This window comes from Pelophylax lessonae (genome assembly GCF_965119305.1).
Source record: "Pelophylax lessonae genome assembly, chromosome: 8".
Lineage (NCBI taxonomy): Eukaryota > Metazoa > Chordata > Amphibia > Anura > Ranidae > Pelophylax > Pelophylax lessonae.
The window spans coordinates 10,943,003-10,958,342 of record NC_138775.1 but is presented as its reverse complement, the minus strand read 5'-3'; the positions used below and the strand labels follow the sequence as shown (position 1 = coordinate 10,958,342).

At 45.9% G+C, this 15,340-nt stretch overlaps 1 protein-coding gene across 1 annotated transcript in view; it reads right to left on the bottom strand.

Moving 5' to 3' along the window:
• Nucleotides 1-15,340, bottom strand: part of LOC309562115 (uncharacterized protein) — a 64,934-nt gene that overhangs the window by 30,341 nt on the left and 19,253 nt on the right. The window contains exons 3-4 of the mRNA XM_082266246.1: nt 6,559-6,884; nt 3,040-3,133 (exon numbers count right to left, since the gene is read on the bottom strand). Coding sequence (XP_082122372.1) covers nt 3,040-3,133; nt 6,559-6,884 — 420 coding nt within the window. The remainder of the gene's footprint in view (nt 1-3,039; nt 3,134-6,558; nt 6,885-15,340) is intronic.

Below are 15,340 nucleotides of genomic sequence, written 5' to 3'. Positions count from 1 at the left end.
TTGCTGTTCTCCTTCGTTTGACATGTGCTGGCGGCCATCTTGGTTTCTGGGTTTCTTGTAGCCTCCCACCCTGCGGCTCCTCCTTCCCACTGGGAGGAGCTGGATGCCTAGCTCATATATATAGGAGGTCTGTGGCTCAGTTCCCTGCTTGGTCCTCCTGTGTTCACATGCTACTAAGACTGCTGCTACTTCTGGTTCCTGTTCCTGGCTTCGTCTGACTACCCTGTTGGTTCCTGATCCTGGCTTCGTCTGACTACCCTGTTGGTTCCTGATCCTGGCTTCGTCTGACTACCCTGTTGGTTCCTGATCCTGGCTTCGTCTGACTACCCTGTTGGTTCCTGATCCTGGCTTCGTCTGACTACCCTGCTGGTTCCAGACCCCTGGCTTCGCAAAGACTCTGCATCGGTTTCGCCATCCGTTTGGACTTTTGCTTTATAGCTTGTTTTTCAATAAAGCTGTCTTATTTTCACTTATCTGTTGTTGTACGTCTGGTTCATGGTTCCGTGACAGGGTTCTTCACTGTAAGAGCGGTAAGGATGTGGAATTCTCTTCCACAAGCAGTCGTATCAGCAGGAAACATTGATAGTTTCAAAAAACTATTGGATGGACACCTTAAAGACCACAACATACAGGGGTATACAATGTACGGTTAAAAGCAAACACACACACATCATAGGTTGAACTGGATGGACTGATGTCTTTTTTCAACCTCACTAACTATGTAACTATGTAATACAAATTGGCCTAAATTGATGAAAAAATTTGAATTTTTTAATTTTTTTGGGAACGTTATATCGCAGAAAGTAAAAAATATTGTTTTTTCGGGGTTTTTTTTTTCAGAATTGTCGTTTTTTATTTTTTGTTTATAGTGCAAAAAATAAAAATCACAGAGGTGATCAAATACCACCAAAAGAAAACTCTATTTGTGGGGAAAAAAGGACATCAATTTTATTTGGGTACAGCGTCACAGCGAAATCCTTCCAGTCCAGAAGTGGTTAAGAGAGTCCTCCTAATCTCAGCTTGTTACCTGTATAGAAGACACATGGGAGCCAGAAATCTTGCTGATTGATAGGGGATCAAATACTTATTTCACTCTGTGACGGTATTACCCATCACTGGGAGTGAAAGACTGATGGTTTGGATTGCTTCAAATGAGGTCTGTATTTACAAGTGATGCTAATGTGTATTATACTTCAATGTCAGACAGGCTCTCATCTATTGTTTGTGTATTGAGGTGGGATGTGTAATCTGTCCAGACAGCTACATAATTAGTTCAGGTTAATTCTGTTTCTGTTTACAATTTCATCTGCATATGATAATGTAATCAGCCAGAGGGGAGGGATTGTGTACACTGTATGGGAAACTCTGTTTCTATTGGATTGTGAATGTCATGTCCTGTTCCCCACAAGGTCCACCTGGGCGGTAACCTTGTGGGGGGAAAACTGTATAAAAGTCTTGTTCAATAAAAAGTTCTATTTCACCCTCAATCTAGAGTCCTGCCTCTCATTGGGGGAACCTCCCATGAGGCGGAGCGTTTTTTTTTTTTTTTATATTTTTCGGCTGCAGCAGGATTGATGATAGATTTCCATCCAGGGACACAATTTTTAATAAAGGATTTGTCAAAAACTGTTGCGTGTGGTTAATACTTTTTGATGAATGGGTAGGGCTACTATGTACCCGATACCCATTCACATGGGGGGGAGGGATCTGGGGGCCTCCAGATTTTGATAAGCCCCCCACCCACAGACCCTGACAACCACAGCCCAGGGTTGTCGGGAAGAGGCCCTTGTCCCCATCAACATGGATACAAGGTGCTTTCGAGTGGGGGGGCAGAGCCCCCCTGCCCCAAAGCACCCACCCCCCCCATGTTGAGGGCATGTGGTCTGGTAAGGTTCAGGGGAGGGCGCTCATCCCCACCTCTCCTGATCTGCCAGGCTGCATGCTCAGATAAGGGTCTGGTATTGATTCTGGGGGGGACCCCACACCGTATTTTTATTAAATTTTGGCGTGGGCCTTCCCTTAAAATCCATACACCTTTTTTTTTTTTTTTTTTACATTTTTCTATTGCCGGCAATGGTATTGTTTTTCCGGCAATTTAAATGTCATTTTGTGCATTTTTTTTCTTTAGAAATGTCATTTTTGCTGCAGCATGTTCTATACATGCTACAGAAGTTATTGGGCAGACTAGATGGGCCGAATGGTTCTTATCTGCCGACACATTCTATGTTTCTATGTTTCTATGTTTCTAGAAGTGCCACTTTACATGCAGACTAAGGGGACCCCCAGGCACTATATTGAAAAATAATTTTTACATTTTTAGTGTGTCACTTAAAGGGTCTGGTATGAATTGTGGGGGGGACCCCACACCTTTTTTTTTTTTTTAAATTTTGGCGTGGGGCTTACCCTAAAATCCATACCAGACCTAAAAGGCCTGGTATGGACTGGGGGGGGACCTACGCAATATTTTTTAACATTTTTCTATTGCCGGGCAATTGCCGGTATTCTTTTCTTTACATTCATCTGTCAGTGGGGAAGCCCGCTGACGGATGATGACTCATGGTTGTTAAGGACGCAGGCGGCCAGCTTACCAGCCCGCTGCTTAACAACCAGCTATTCCTTCACACAGAATTCAAATCTGTCGATCATTTTTTGACCATTCCGAATTCGAATCTTTCCAAAAAGTTGGAATTTGTTAGAAAATTAATAAACAAAACACATTTTAATGGATTTCAATGAAATTCGTTACTATTTCATTCGGAAATTCAGGTACATCCAAATATTCATTACTATTTCATTTGGAGATTAGGATTCATCCGAATCCCTGAAAAACCCAAAATTTGTTCGAATTTGTATTTGGACTGAAACGAATTGCACATGTCTAGAGCAGGCTGAGTTCCCAGCATGGCTAGAGAAATGACCACGGTGTGTTCTCCTGCTTAGTGTGGTCAGTTTTTAATAGGAAAGCAGAAGGACTGGCAGGACCACCAGGGATTTCACATAAAGGAAGCAATACAAAGAGAACAGGAGACTTCTTCATACAGGTACATGGTACTGCCGGAGTTCTGTCGAACAATGCATCCCATCGGATAATGCCTCAGACATGCGCAAATCGTCGGAGGCATTATTCGACGAGCTGCAATGCGCAGAAGGAGAATCTAATTGTCAGATTCTGCCTCGCTCTCTCTGCATGTGCAAGACTTGAGCGGTGTCACAGGCAGAATACTATTGCTGTTGGGTGGATTTGGTTGTGTGGCAGGGCAGATTCCGTCGCTCAAGTCTCGCGCATGCGCAGAGAGAGCAAGGCAGAATCTGACAATTAGATTCTCCCCCTGCACTTTGCAGATCGTTGTATAATGCCTCCGACTATCTGTGCATGCGGAGCAATGACATCATGCCAGCTGATCAACAGATCAGTTGGGGTTACGTTACGTACTGCGCATGCGCAGATCGTCAGAGGCATTATCTGACAGGATGCATTATTTGACAGAACGCCGGCACATATCAGGAAAATGAGGTGTTGGGGTAACAAATGCTTTAATTTTTGGACTGTTTGTAGGAAGAGGGTTTTTTTTGCTTCAGTAAAAGTCCATGGAGAGGAGCAAGCGTCAGTAAAAAAAAAAAAAAGAAAAAGACCCTCGCCATGCCACGTTCATAGAACATCACTAACAAAACACTAACAAAACATGAAAAAAATGTTACAAAAAAAAATGGCAGACCTTATGGACAGTGTTTATAAAATCATAACGTTTATTACAAAACAATTTAAAATCATCACCATAGAAGAAATTAGTGTGCACAAATGTGCGCATGCGTGATGGTGGCACGCGCATGGCGTCATGACGTCGCTGCCTTGGGACCATTTGGACGCCGGGGGATGTGCAGCTGGTGGCGTGGGAGTATTTTAACCACTATATATGGCCGCAGGTCAGCAGGATCCTGCCAATCTTCCGGGTCCATAAAGACATGGATGAGTGAGTTTGGGGTGGAGGAACTTGACTGGCCTGCACAGAGTCCTGACCTCAACCCGATAGAATACCTTTGGGATAAATTAGAGCTGAGATTGCAAGCCAGGCCTTCTCATCCAACATCCGTGTTTGACGTCACAAATGCGCTTCCCATAGACACACTCCTTAACCTTGTGGACAGCCTTCCCAGAAGAGTTGAAGCTGTTATAGCTACAAAGGGTGGGCCAACTCAATATTGAACGGACTAAGACTGGGATGCCATTAAAGTTCATGTGTGTGTAAAGGCAGGCGTCCTAATACTTTTGACAATATAGTGTATGTCAGCCGTGCTCTATAATTTTGTATGGGCCGGATCTTGTCTGTACTTACAATCCTTGACTGTTCAATTCTTCTCATAAGCCTAAATAAAGTCATTTAAAAAAAGGACGGGGTTTCTAACCCTTCACCTTAGTCTCCAAAAACTAAAAAAAAAAGTTTTGGCTTTAGATACATGTAGGCAGGTGCAGTTTTTTTTTTTTTTCTCCACTGTAGGTGGCGTTCAACTGTAGAGGCTCTGCAGCTGGAGAGGAAGTCATAAGAAACATGGTTCCTCTATGGTTTTCTGTGTTGCTGGGAAAGCAATCCAATTGTATGCTTTTGCCCCATGTAACTCTGGCCGCCATCTTGGGTCAGACAGAGCCTATTGAAGGCCCTGGCTTCCAGGTTTGGCGTTCTTTTTGAGAGTGGGCAGCGTCGGGAAAGGTACCCCGTCTATTAGGGACAGTACTAGCGGTAGGGAGAGGTTCTTGAAAAGAAGGGAAAGCGTAGGGTTGCAACTCTTCTAGACACCTTCCCGATTGGGCATGAGATGGCCAGGCCGCATTCTGCCCCTCTCAACAGATGATGTTTTCACATTGCTTAAAAACCTGGGGCTGACTGGCAACTTCCGGACCAGGGGGCAAGTACAAACCAGAGGCCCATGGTGCAGCGACTCAACCCTCCTCCCACTCTCCCTCTTCCCAGCCTCCTCCTAACCCCATTCCAGGCTGAAGCTCCACTCTGGGTACTCTCTACTTACTGTCCAAATATGGGTTCCCGACCTGGCTACCAGGGGGGTTGGAGGGAGCTGGGACAGCTTTGTCGTGGCGTCGCCGGGGGAGGGAGAGTCTCCAGTGGGACATAGAACTGGCCTCTGCTCAAACACAGTTTACACCATCCATGCTGGGGGGGTGGCCTGCGCTCTGTCCTTGTCTTCATCCCTTCACGGAATCCTTTAGGCATGTCTGTGGCAGAAGCAGTGCAGTCTTTTTATGGGGCATCTGAGCGGCATGGGGGGCAGTTGCCCCCCTGTCCCCTGGCCCAGTCCTCCCCTGCTTGATACTGTGAGTGCACCTGGCTTCCCCCGGGTTTTTTTGTGAACTGTTGCTACAAAACTTCAATAAAGTTTTTTTGTATTGCACCTGATTGTGTGAGTTATTGCCTCCGCCCACGCTGCACCCCACCTACATACACTTTAAATCATGGATGTCCAACCTTTTCTCTGGGCCACATTGAGTGTAGAGAAATTTTCTCGGGCAGCATATAAAATATATACTATAGTTAAAGTATATAAGTAATAAAATATTGCCGCGCCCTTCCCACGCTGCTGCGACCCCCCCCTCCCCCCAGCACTAATTTAACACAACTAGTGGATGATCCCCTCCGAGGCAGCCTCTGCCTACAGTTAGTTGTAAGCCGCTGTGGCCGTGCCCCCGACTTGACTTCCTTCCTCCCCAGGAAAAAAAAAATATATATATTGTCAGGGGGCAGTGGGCCGCATGCGGCCCCCGGGCCACAGGTTGGACATCCCTGCTTTAAAGGAACCCTTTCCTAAGAGATTGCCATTGATGGCATGACATTCTGAAAATACTACTTGCCTGGCTATCATGTTGACTGTCTGGCTTCAATACTTTGAAATCCTGGCTTTATCATCAGCATACTTATTGACTCTAAACGAGGGAATACTGAAGAGTCAGGACAGCAGGCAGGCAGGCAGCATTTTCAGAAGGAGGTCAGCAGTGGCAAACTCTGTATTTCTTTTTATGACACTTTATCGCTACATTTGGAAACCTTATTACCAACACAGTTTGGAAATCATTTGGCTTCACCACGGTTGAGCTTCTTAAAGTGTCCCATTCCAGCAGCACCAAGAGAACCACATACTTGCCAACTGTCCCTCTTTTCCTGGGACAGTCCCTGGAAATAGGAGCCTGTCCCAGGTAATTTATATTGTCCCTGGAAGCGCCTGTTAATCGGGCTGCCCATAAATGTTACCCAGAAGTAGTGCAGCTGAATGGGAGAATTATTCCAACTCTGCTACTGTGGCCTTAAATTTCAAATTCCCTTTTTAATCTCCTGTAATTCTCTCTATATTGGAGTAGACTGTATAATCTGATAAATAGGCAAGATTAATTATGCGGAGTGGGCGGAGCTTCATGGAAGTGGGTGTGGTAATTGATAGCTGTGCTGCAAAGTGTCCCTGGAAATTTTTTTTAAATGTTGGCAACTATGGAACCATTAATATCCAGAACTGTATGCAGCCGTTGGAGGAGCCGTGGGTTCCGTGCCATTGTACATGCGATCCTTTATGCTGCAAGCGTTTCCAGGAGCGTTCAGGTAACACTGACACCGAAAGTGTGTGTGTAGAAAATCGACATCCTCTGATGACATCTGGCCCTCCGCCCACATTGGAACGGACGCGTTGGACCCTGGAGGTGCCCGAACGATGCGGAAGTTGGCGGGGTTGAGGTGTAAAAAGACGTTAGTGATGTGTTTTTTGCGCAGGCATCGTCCGTGTCCACCGCAGAGCGTCTGGCTGCAGAGAGAGGCCGCGGTGGTGACGTTCACAATGTATCGACCCAAATCTCCATCCAGGTACGACGTCATGTTCTGGCAGGTTTCCTGTGGGAAAGAGAAGCAGATAAGAAATGTTTGTAGAGATCATACAACCCCTTGGCAAAAAGTATGGAATGTTCATTTAATTGTGTAGAAAAATAATCACAGACACGCCTCTAAACTATTTTATTTTACATTCCAACCTTCTGGCTTTAACCACTTCAATACCGGGAACTTTTCCCCCTTCCCGCCCAGGCCAATTTATAGCTTTTAGCGCTGTTGCATTTTGAATGACAATTGCGCGGTCATGCAACGCTGTACCTAAACCAAATTTATGTCATTTTTTCCAACAAATAGGGCTTTCTTTTGGTTGTATTTCATCACCTCTGGGTTTTTTCTTTTTTGCTAAATAAGTAAAAAAAGACAGAAAAGTTTGAAAAAAAAAAAGTTTTTTTGTTTATGTTATACAATTTTGTAAATAGATACGTTTTTTCCTGCACTGATGAGGCCGCACTGACAGGCACTGATGAGGAGGCACTGATGGGGTGGCACTGATGGGGCACTGATAGGTAGCACTGATATGCAGCATTGGTGCGCACTGATAGGCGGCACTGCTGGGCACTGATAGGTGGCATTGATGGGCACTGATAGGCTGCACTGATGGGCACTGATAGGCAACACTGATCGGCACTGATAGGCGGCACTGGTGGGCAATGATGGGCACTGGTGGGTGGCACTGATAGATGGCAATGATGGGCACTGGTGGGCAGCACTGATGGGGAGGGCACTGGCGGGCTCCCTGAGCCCTGATTGCCATCCCTGGTGGCCATGGTGGGCATCCCTGGGGTCATGGGTGGGCATGCCTGGGGTCATGGGTGGGCATCCCTGGTGGTTAACGTGGCACCCCCCCCTCCAAGGGTCTGCACTGGTAATCAATGATCTGATTACCATTGCAGACCCCCCCCCTCTGTCAGGTGAGCCGCAGATCAGCTCTCCTCTACTAATGCCTGTCAGACATGAACTGAGGAAAGCCGATCAACGGCACTTCCTATTTACTATGTGACCAGCTGTGATTGGACGTCAGTAGGCTCTTTACCGAGATGGGAGATGCGGTGTGTCACGCCACATCCCCGATCGCCGGGGGGGGGGGGGGGGGGGGCGCAGAGTGCATTATCCTGCCGCCGTCCTATGACGTCCGGTCAGGATAATGCAACCACCTTCCTGCCGTCATTTGCCTATAAGACGGGCGGGAAGTGGTTAAGAAACACTTATGTAGCACCCCCAACCTCCAGAGGCCTGGTGGTGACCCCCAGAGACAGGAAGGGCGGACATTCCTCCTTAGGGTGCAGGTTGCTAGGCATGGTGGGTGGTGTACAAGGTAGAAAGATGGGCGCCAGTCACTTTTATGCTTGAACAAAGAGAAGTTTATTTCCAATAACCAGAAAAATGTGGGAGAGAGGGGTAGAGCACAGGACACCCTTAGTCAAAAACAGCAGATTGGCAGACTTCTTAGGCAAAAATGTAGAAAACGTAGACAGCAGTACAGAAGAAGAACCTTTAGGATGGAACCAGCAATCTGCAGTTTGTAGCATAAGCTGTCTCCTGTAGCAACAATATTCAACTCACGGAAGGTGCAGGAACTCTCTGGATGATTCCATCTTGATGCTTTCCCAGGCAGAGGCGTAACTAGAACCTTCAGGGCCCCGGTGCAAGAAACCATGAAGGGCCCTGGCCGGGCCCTTCCATTCCAGCCTGGGGCTCTTCCCACTGATCCCGGGGCCCTTTACTCTTGTTGCGGGGCAATTTATTATGGTCCTGCAGCGGGACCCTTTCACATGTTCTGCAGTGGGCCCCCCTCCTGCCATCTTGGGGACTCCCCACGATGGTGGAATGCCAGGACCCGGTCACAAGTGTGGGGGGGTGGGGTCCAGGGGAGCACACAGGGGCCCAGAGACAGCAGAACACAAGTGAACTGGATAGGAGGAGTGGCGGGGGCAGCATACAGAGGAACCAATCTCCTCCATTTTCCTCCTGCAGCTACAGGATCTTTATGGACCTTGTTTTGTGCAGTGGTGCACAGTCATGTTGGAACAGGAAGGGGCCATCCCCAAACTCTTCCCACAAAGTTGGGAGCGTGAAATTGTCCAAAATGTCTTGGTATGCTGACGCCTTAAGAGTTCCCTTCACTGGAACTAAGAGGCCAAGCTGAACCCCTGAAAAACAACCCCCACACCATAATCCCCCCTCCACCAAATGATTTGGAGCAGTGCAATAAGCAAGGTCCATAAAGACATGGATGAGCGAGTTTGGGGTGGAGGAACTTGACTTGAGTCCTGACCTCAACCCGATAGAACACCTTTGGGATGAATTACAGACTGCAAGCCAGGCCTGACCTCACAAATGTTCTTCTGTAAGAATGGTCAAACATTCCCATAGACACTCCTAAACCTTGTGGACAGCCATCCCAGAAGCGCTGAAGCTGTTATAGCTGCAAAGGGTGGGCCAACTCAATATTGAACCCTACGGACTAAGACTGGGATGCCGTTAAAGTTCATGTGTGTGTAAAGGCAGGCGTCCCAATACTTTTGATAATATAGTGTATATCCCATAATTTGTGGACTCTCTACAGACTAAATAATATACACTGACTTGGGTTATATTCGCCAAAGAAATGTAGCTGAATACCTTTTGGCCTAAATTTATGAAGAAATATTATTTATTTGCAAAATGTTCTAACAGAAACAGAAAAGAAATCTGCAAAATTTTGGGCCTTTATTTTTTTTATTTTGCAAAAATATTTTTAAAAAACAGCGGTGAATAAAAGCCACCAAAAGAAAGCTCTGAAAAAAATGCTAAAAATGTCATATGGTCATACAGTGTTGCATTATCGCTCAATTGTCATTCAAAGTGCGACAGAGCTGAAAGCTGAAAATTGGCCTGGGCAGGAAGGGGGGTGAAAGTGTCCGGTGTTGAAGTGGTTATTTATTAGCCTTAACACCTGTTTTGACACATTTTAGTGAGGCTCACCCATGTTCTCCATGTCACAAAGACAAAGAGTCCCGCACAGTAGCAGGCAGGATTTACTGCGCCCGGAGGAGAGATTTACTATGAAGCAGCCTGGAGGGAGGTGGAAACAGCGGCAGCATGACACAGACTGCCAGTGTTCCCAACTCAACCGATCATAAATCAGCTGATATCAGAACTACACATCCGAAGTGCATAGGTGGGCAGATTGGAAACTGTCTATACTGGAGCTTGTTCCAGTCTCTCTCTGTAATGGACAGTCAGTAACTCTGCTCTGGGAGAAAGGAGGATTCAGTCCCCCCTGACCCCCCCTTATCTACGCCTCTCTGGGTCTATTGCCTACTGAGGCAGCATTTTCAGTCTCAATGATCCAGAAAAAACATGCACACCAGGTCTTTCACTTTCACTGGCTGCATAATTGGTTTAAAGGGTAACTCCACTTTCGGGGGGGGGACAAAATAGCAAATAAAGAAAAAATAATATAGCGTATACATTTACGACACAAATCATATTGTGATTAAATGTTATTTTGACTCCCTGAGGAAGTCACGTGACCTCGTGACGTAACGCGTAGGAGGAGCCCTATACCCGGAAGTGACGTAGCGGACGGAACTCAATCTCCACAGCGTTTTGTATCTCTGTTTATGCCGATTCCAAGTGAACTAAATCCCTTTCTTTGTGAGACAAAAAGGGAGGATAGTGCGAGGAAAACAGACCAAAAGGTTACTAGGGGATAAGACTCCAGGAGATCCCGACCTGTCTAGAAACCGCGCTGGATACCCGGATTGAAGGTGGAAACCGTTTAAGGAGAGCAGTGTCAACCATATATTCCAGAGATCCTGGAAATATACCACAGGTGCATTTCTCTTGTTAATAAGGTGAGAGTTTTGTACACCTAGAGGTGACACACAAGGTGAAGGAAATACAGATCACTATACCCATATTAAGAACATCCCCAATAAGAGAGAGGATTGCAACCCAATTGTGAAATCTTGGACTTGTTCTGATACAACTTTCAAAATTATATGAACATTTATCCATATTTATTGGGATCACTGGTTGTGGTTTTAATACGGTGATTTTAGGAAACACGCAGCACTTTTGATAAGCACGATTATGTGTATGTCACAACAATATGGCACCTTGATATGAATTTTTTTATTTGAAGGTTTTATATACACCAGTGCACTTTGATATTTATTAGATATACGTTTTATTGATTTTTCATGTAATAGATGAATTCCAGGAAGCACTAAGCACTTTTTTCAGCACAACTTTATTTGTATCATAAAAGAAACTGCATATTTATTTATTGATTGACATTTAACACTGAAGCACCCAGCACTTTCTTCAATTATTTATTTTGATCTACAAGACTTAAGTAGATGTAGATTCTTCAATTATACCCAACACTAACATTAAAACTGCGTTTTTTGATTTTTATCACATTTATACACCGAGTACTTTGTCTCTAAAGCGCGCCACTACCCCCACTATATTAATGTTATTAACCAGTTATACTGCGGCAAGGCAGCCCTCCTGTGCGAACCGATGTAGTTATACGTCGGCCGCGCACCTGCAGCTAGGGGGCGAGTGCGCGACACCGGTAGCGGGGATGCCGAAGCACGGGGCAGGCAGCTCTGATTGCCGCCTGAAACCCGCAATCGCTCCCCGCTGAGAGAGAAGAGCGGTCAGCTGTTGTAAACACAGTTGACTGTTCTTCTCCCTGGAATGATCACAGAGCGCCTGTGATCCTTCTATATAGAATCACATGTCTCTATGGTCATTTCATAAGCCACGCCCCCCCACAGTTAGATACACGCCCCTAGGTACACATTTAACCCCTTGATCACTTACTGTGTTAACCCCTTCCCTGCCATTGTCATTATTACAGGTAGGGTCCATGTACACGGGACGCTGGAAATGGTCGTTTAGGAGCAGTTGGGCGTTTTTTTCAGAAGCCCCTGAACCCATCTACATTTTATCTTATCTGTCCATGTACACCGGGTCGTTTACAGTCATTTGCAGGCAGTTGCGTTCAGGGACTTTTTTTAGAACGCAATTATTTGCATTCGAACGTGTGTTTCCCGGCGTTTCAAACGCACAAACGCATCCGAACGCGTCTGAACGCGATGACCCGCGTTTAGCGTTCGCGTTTTTCCATTTTAAAGGGGAATCATTTTTTTGACCACTGGGAACGCTTCTAAACGCAAACGCCCGCAAACGCCGCTAAACGCGGGTACAAACGCGACCGAACGGACGTTTCAAACATCCTAAAAATTCCAGCATTCAAAGGGACTTTTAACAACGTCCCGTGTACATGGAGCCTAACAGTGCATATTTTTAGCACTGATTACTGTAGTAATGTCACTGGTCCCCCCAAAAGTGTCAAAAATGTCAGTTAGGGGTCCGATCTGTCCGCCGCAATGTCGCAGTCCAGGAAAAAAAATCGCAGATCGCCGCCATTACTAGTAAAAAAAAAAAAAAAACAATAAAAATGACATACAGTAAATCTTTCCCATAGTTAGTAGGCGCGATAACTTTTGCGCAAACCAACCAAAATACGCTTATTGCATTTTTTTTTACCAAAAATATGTAGCAGAAAACAAATTGGCCTAAAATGTTAAAACATTTTGATTTTTAAATTTATTATTTTGGGGAATGTTTTATAGCAGAAAGTGAAAAAAATATATATATTTTTTTCAGAATTGTCGCTCTTTTTTTGTTTATAGCGCACAAAATAAAAATCGCACAGGGGATCAAATACCACCAAAAGAAATCAAACTTTTTTAACATTTTAGGCCAATTTGTTTTCTGTTACATATTTTTGTAAAAAAAATCACAATAAGTGTATTTTGATTGGTTTGCGCAAAAGTTATTGCGTTTACTAACTATGGGAAAGATTTATGTAATTTTTATTGGTTTTTTTTTACTAGTAATGGCGGCGATCTGCGATTATTTTTGCGGGACTGCGACAATTGCGGCGGACAGATCGGACCCCTAACTGACATTTTTGACACTTTTGGGGGGACCAGTGACATTACTACAGTAATCAGTGCTATAAATATGCACTGTTACTGTCAAAATGACACTGGTAGGGAAGGGGTTAACTTTATTGGTGATCAAGGGGTTAAATGTGTCCCTAGGGGCGTGATTCTAACTGTTATGGGGCGTGGCTTGTGATGTAACCACAGAGACATACGATCCTACATAGCAGGATCGCATAGCCTCTGTGCTTACATCAGGGAGAATGACGGACGGCTGTGTTTACATCAGCCGTCCGTCCTTCTCCCTCTCCTGTGGAAGATCGCGAGCGGCCGGTGGTCATCGGAGCCGCCGGTCACACATGCTGGGAAGGCAGGGAACGATCGGTGGGCGGGAGCATGCTCATCCCCTACAGACTCGTGGGCGAGCGACGTAGGTCTACGTTGCGTTGCCCAGGAGCGGCTGCCTGCCGCAGTAAATAGTCGTGCGGCGGTCGGCAAGTGGTTAAGCGGGAAAATCTTCCGGTCCAGAAGTGGTTTTCCTTTTCAATCTACAGCCGCTATAATTTTGTGAAAATGCAATGCAATATGGCGACCTGGAGATGTACTGTACACAGAATGTGTACAGAACCCCCTCCCCCACCAGAAACATAATTTCCTGCTTGTGTGATTGGCTCTCTGATTTTCACAGAAGTCTGCACAAAGATACAAGTCAGATTTCTGGCATCCCCTGCAACATAAATGTCATTTTTGGTGAGATACTCCCAATAGGAACACGCCTAAAGGGATGCAGGCCCAGTAGATTTCCTCATTAGCGCCCTGCAGCTGCACAGCTGATTGACAATTATGAAACCACTCCCATTAGACTCACTCAGAACAGTGGCACTGAGGAACAAATGGTGATTTTTTCAGAATAACAAAAATTAGGAATCTGCAACAAAGTTTGGTATAATCCTTGCAATGTACAGAGATCACCCAGAGGGGAATTTTTTTTTCAGTTATACTTAAATGAAAGTGGCTTGGAAAGGTGACAGGTATCCATGTTTATGGTGGCAGCAAAAAAAAAAAAAACAGCTGGAGGGAATCATAAATGGAAGTCTAATAATGTCTGTCATGATAGGTTTCCTTTAACCACTTGCCGACCGCCGCCCGACTATATACGGCGGCGGTCAGCCCCTCCCAGGCAAAGTGACGCACCGGTACGTCACTAGCCTGGGAGCGAATAGGGGGCGAGCGCACGCCGCCGAAGGCGCGCTCCCGGCCTCGCTCGTACCCGACGAAGCCGGCGCGTGTGACCGGTGGACCCGATGTCTGCCGGTCACTTGCGATCGTCGGGTAGAGAGGGAGAAAGGCAGGCGGCTTGTGTAAACACAACCGCCTGTCACTCTCCCCTGTGTAAAAGCACTGATCACTCGGTCCTGCTATGTAGGACCGTTGATCTGTGCTGTTACACCACTAGCCACATCCAATGACAGTTAGAAACACACCCCTAGGGACACACTTAACCCCTCCCTCTCCAATAAAGTTAACCCCTGTTACTGTCATTTTTACAGTAACAGTGCATATGTATAGCATTGATTACTGCAGTAATGTCACTGGTAACCCCAAAAGTGTCAAAAATGTCAGTCAAGGGTCCGATCTGTCCGCCGCAATGTCGCAGTACCGCAAAAAAAATCGCAGATCCCCGCCATTACGCGTTAAAAAAAAAAAATATGACAAAAATCTTTCCCTTAGTTAGTAAACGCAATAACTTTTGCGCAAACCAATCAAAATACATTTATTGTGATTTTTTTTACCAAACATAGGTAGCAGAAAACAAATTGGCTAAAAATTAAAAGAAAAAATTCGATTTTTTCATTTTTTTGGGGGGGAATTTCATATAAAAAAATGTGAAAAATATTGTTATTTTTGCAAAATTGTCGCTCTTTTTTTGTTTATAGCGCATGATCAAAGAATCGCACAGGTGATCAAATACCACCAAAAGAAAGCTCTGTTTGTGGGAAAAAAAAGGACGTCAAATTCGTTTAGGTACAGCGTTGCACGACCGCGCAATTGTCCGTTAAAGTCACGCAGCGCCGAATCGCAAAATACCCCCTGGTCAGGAAGGGGGTAAAATCTTCCGGGGCTTAAGTGGTTAAGTAACAAAATTAAAGCGGAGTTCCAGCCTTTTCACTTACCTGTCCCACGGTCCAGTGATGCGCCCGCCCGAAGCCTCGATCCTCTTCCTTCTGGTCTCGGCGGCGCCGGCATCACTGGTGTGGGCACCCGGCTGTGAAGCCGCAAACGAGTTGCGCTGCGCGTCTTGATTGGCCGGCCATCTTCTGGGACCTCTGACATGTCCCAGAAGATTGCAGGGAGGGAGGGGGAGAGGAGAACTTCCATTCAGGGCGCCGCGGCGCTCTGAGCGGAAGTGGGAGCGGGTACCTGTCAAAACTAGGTACCCGCTCCCCCCCCCCCAAAAAAAAATTACATGCCAAATGTGGCATGTCAGGGGGTTATTACTACCTAAAACGG